We start from the raw sequence: 3664 nt of genomic DNA on the forward strand, positions 1-3664 counted from the left end.
GATTGGAGAGAAGACGGCCGCCCTCAACCTCAGCGACCCCCCTTCTTCGCACGCGCTAAATCAAATGCAACAAAGTGAAAGTCACGAATGTAGTGGCATCAACAGCTCCCCAGGCTGAAGGAGCCAGTCGTAGATTTGGGCAAGCGAGTAAGGCTTGCTCTTCTCGCCTTCGCGTTTTCCAAAGTCATTCTTCCTCCGGCGCCAGGACGCAGCCGCTCAGAGGCAGACCAGGGGCGAGGCCGAGAGAGGCCGGGCGACTCCGGGCGGCCGCTCTGCTGCTCACAGGCCCGAGGCCCGGCGCTCCCGCCTGAGGTCCGGTGTCCCAGGGCCGAGACGCGGAGTCTGACCCGCCCGCCCGGGTGAGGCCTGTTCCCGGGACCTCTGCCGCGCCCCGGATGCCCCGGCCTCCAAAGGATGCTGGGGGGCGCGCGGCCTGCGGCCTGGCCCGGCTCCTTGCCCGAGGCCTCAGGCCCGGCGCGGGGCGACAAAGTATGACAGAACGGGAGGGCCGGGCTTGGTTTTTTTAAACACAGGATTTTTATTAAAATTCTTATTTAAAAAAATTGAAAGCTTTCAGCGCCCGGCGCTCTTGGGGAACCGCACGGAACCGCTGAGCTCCAAATTCCGGGGCTTAGGCCCCGGAAGACGGGGCAGGGGGGCTTCTCGCTCGCCTACAATATTTTTTCCTTTTGTCATATTTGAGAAATGTTTGCACTGAACAAAATTTAAAAATATATAAAGAAAAGAAAGCAGGAGTAACCAAACATAATCAAACCAAAACAAACCACAAAGAAAGGAGTTGGGCCCGGAGGGGTACAGGCCCTTCCTGAAGGTCATTTTGGCAACAATCACCACTGATATTTACAACGAAAAGCGAAATCTGCCACCAGTTGTCAGAACGTTTACATGGCCATAAATATTTAGCATTTTCTTATAAAAAAAAAAAGGAGAAAAAAAATCCTCTATTTTTAAAGTGTTTTCCACTTCCTTTAGAAGAAGACGCTGACAAGAATATCGCTACTCACACAAACGTATTTTACAAAATTCACAAAAGCAGGGCGCGAGGCGGGGGGGTCTTTTTCTCCTTCTCGAGTGAGGACGTTAACACTGGGACCATTAGGTCCCCGGGGAGAAGCAGAGAAGCGAAGCTGCGCAAACATTCTGTAAACACGGCTTAGGGTTCAGCCATCTCCAATGGTTCAAACGGAGAGAGGGGTGAGGCGGAGCTGGGTGCGTGGAACTGCCTCTCCAAGGAGGTGCAGGCCAACTCTTGGCGCCTCTCCGACGAAGCCGAGAGTCAACTCGACTCCATAATAATAATTATAATATAATAACCACCGTACGGGCCGAGAGTCCTCCGCGCCTCCGCCGCCGGGGTGGGGCCTGGGCCTGGGGCCTCGAGTCTGGGAGGGGCGGGCGCTCACCAAGTCCACTGCTGGGCCTGGACCAGGGGGTGTGCTGTCGGGTACTGGGGGCCGCCGGCCGAGCTGTACTGGGCGTTGTACTGCATGTGTTGCAGAGACTGCGCGCTGTAGGCCGAAAAGGGGATGCCCGCCTGGAAGGTGGCTGCTGCCAGGTCCTGGGCTTTGAGCGCGTGGCAGGGCTTGCCGTCCCTGACCAAAACCGGCACGGCCACCCGGCGCGGCGAGGGCAGGGGCGTCACCTCCATACCTTTCTCGGCCCGGGCGCGCTTCATCTTGTAGCGGTGGTTCTGGAACCAGATCTTCACCTGCGTGGGCGTCAGGCGGATAAGGCTGGCCAGGTGCTCGCGCTCCGGCGCCGACAGGTACCGCTGCTGCCGGAAGCGCCGCTCCAGCTCGTAGGTCTGCGCTTTGGAGAAGAGCACCCGCCGCTTCCGCTTCTTGCCGGCGTCCCCCCCGCCGCCGGGGGTCTCCTTGTCATTGTCCGGTGACTCGTCGGCCGATGGCTCCGGGGACTTGGAACTCGAGTCTTGGGGCGCCGCGCCGGCCGCCAGCCCGTGCACTGGAAAAGAGGGAGGTCTGTCAGGCGCCTGTAGGGCCCGTGCGCCCCGGATCTTCCGCGCGCCCTCTGCCCCGTGCGCCCCGCTGGCCGGCCCGGCTGCTTTCGCCCAGACCCTCGCCCCGCTCCACGCCGGATGAAACTGTCGGAGTCTCCCCCCTTCCCCGGGGGAAAGCGAAGAGGCAGGAGTAGGGGCTCGGGGCTCTGGTTTCTAGGGGTTCGCCCAGGGTGGGTGCGTATTTGGGGGGGGCGGGAGGAGTGGCGCGCAGAGGAGATCACCGCGGGTTATGGGCTCCGGCCCCCTTAAGCAGTTTCCTCTCCGGAGAGACGTGGGCAGATTTTTAAAAGAAAAAACCCACAATCCCGGCATTGATCGGGTCGGCCATTTAAGGCAGGTTTTTGGGGGCTTTCGTTTCTGCTTTCCGACTTTCTGGACACCCTCTGCACCGCACAAAGCGGCCTCTATGAAACGGGGAGGGGGTAGGGTGAGCTATTTATACCCGGGCCACCCTCTCCCCGTACCCCGAGGCAGGCTAGCCTGCTGCAGGCCGGTCACTCCCGGCAGTCGGAATGGGGGAGGGGGCCCCGGCCCGAGCCGTCCGTCCGGCTTGACGTCTGTGACCGGCCCTTGGGAGGTACCCCTCCCCCTCTCCCTCCTAATTTCTCTTCGGAAAGTACGTGAGACCAAGTGGCCCCCCCATCCCCAGCCCAGGGACGCCTGGCGAGGCGGGAAGAGAACAGGGCATCCCAAACAAGCGTTAGGCATCTTTCTGGGGGCACAGGGTGAGGGATCCGGCTCACAGGGCCCCTTCCCCTTCCTCTGCCGGGCTGCGGTCACCAGCCGCGGCAGCCCAGCTGCGCTACTTACGCGAGTACTGAAGGCCCTCCGTGCTGGCCAGCCAGCGCGTGTACGGGTTGTCGCTGCTGTCGTAGAAGGGGCTCTTCAGGGGCAGGCTCTGCACTGTGTCCAGGGCGCCCGGCCCCAGCGGCCCGGCCCTCTTGGCGGGCTCCGGGCCTTCGTTCTCCTCCTCCGGCCCTTCGGCCACCGAGCCCTCCTCATCGTTGGTGTCCGGCAGGTCCAAGATGTCCTTGACCGAAAACCCCGTCTTTGTGTTGGTCAGCGACATGGCCCGCACCCCGCAATTTATGCCGCAAAGTTGTAGCTTCACTTGGTCAATTCGTGGTGCTCCCAGTAGGGGCGGGGGAGGGGGTACGGGGAGAGGGGTTGGGGGAGGGGAGGGGGGATGGGCTTTAATTAGAGAGATTATTTTGTTTAAGAAAGAGAAAGAAACTCTCGGAGAGGGGAGAGGGAGGGGAAAAAAGCCCCAGGAGTTGCCGGTGTCTTCTCTACAGGCACGCGGAAATGGTCGCGGGGTGCCGGGCGGCCTGCGCGCCAGCGCCGCGGGCCGGGCCCGAGTTTGTAACTCCAGGAGGGGTGCCAAGGCGGCGTCAGCTCCGGCGGCCGCTCGGCGCGCGGTGGCGGCTGGTGGCGAGGAAAAAATGGGCCATTGCCCGAGCGATCAGTCCATATAAGGCTGGGCTCCACTCACGAACCTGGGGAGAGGGGGGGAAGAGGGGGAGAAAGAGAGGGAGGGAAAGAGAGAGGGAGGGAGGGGGAGCGAGAGAGGGAGCGAGAGAAGAGTGGCAAAAAAAGGAGGGGGGAGACATTAAAACGCAAAGGTTG

At 61.4% G+C, this 3664-nt stretch overlaps 1 protein-coding gene across 1 annotated transcript; it reads right to left on the reverse strand.

Annotated features, from left to right (window-relative positions):
* Positions 1-518: 518 nt before the first annotated feature.
* Positions 519-3180, reverse strand: NKX2-2 (NK2 homeobox 2). The gene is made up of 2 exons (XM_065919594.1): positions 2849-3180; positions 519-1983 (listed from the first exon to the last, which is right to left on the reverse strand). The coding sequence occupies exons 1-2, from the start codon at positions 3105-3107 to the stop codon at positions 1421-1423; spliced, it is 822 nt and encodes a 273-aa protein (XP_065775666.1). The 5' UTR covers positions 3108-3180; the 3' UTR covers positions 519-1420.
* Between the last annotated feature and the right edge of the window lie 484 nt (positions 3181-3664).

Source organism: Muntiacus reevesi, chromosome 2 (assembly GCF_963930625.1).
Source record: "Muntiacus reevesi chromosome 2, mMunRee1.1, whole genome shotgun sequence".
In the NCBI taxonomy this organism is placed as follows: domain Eukaryota; kingdom Metazoa; phylum Chordata; class Mammalia; order Artiodactyla; family Cervidae; genus Muntiacus; species Muntiacus reevesi.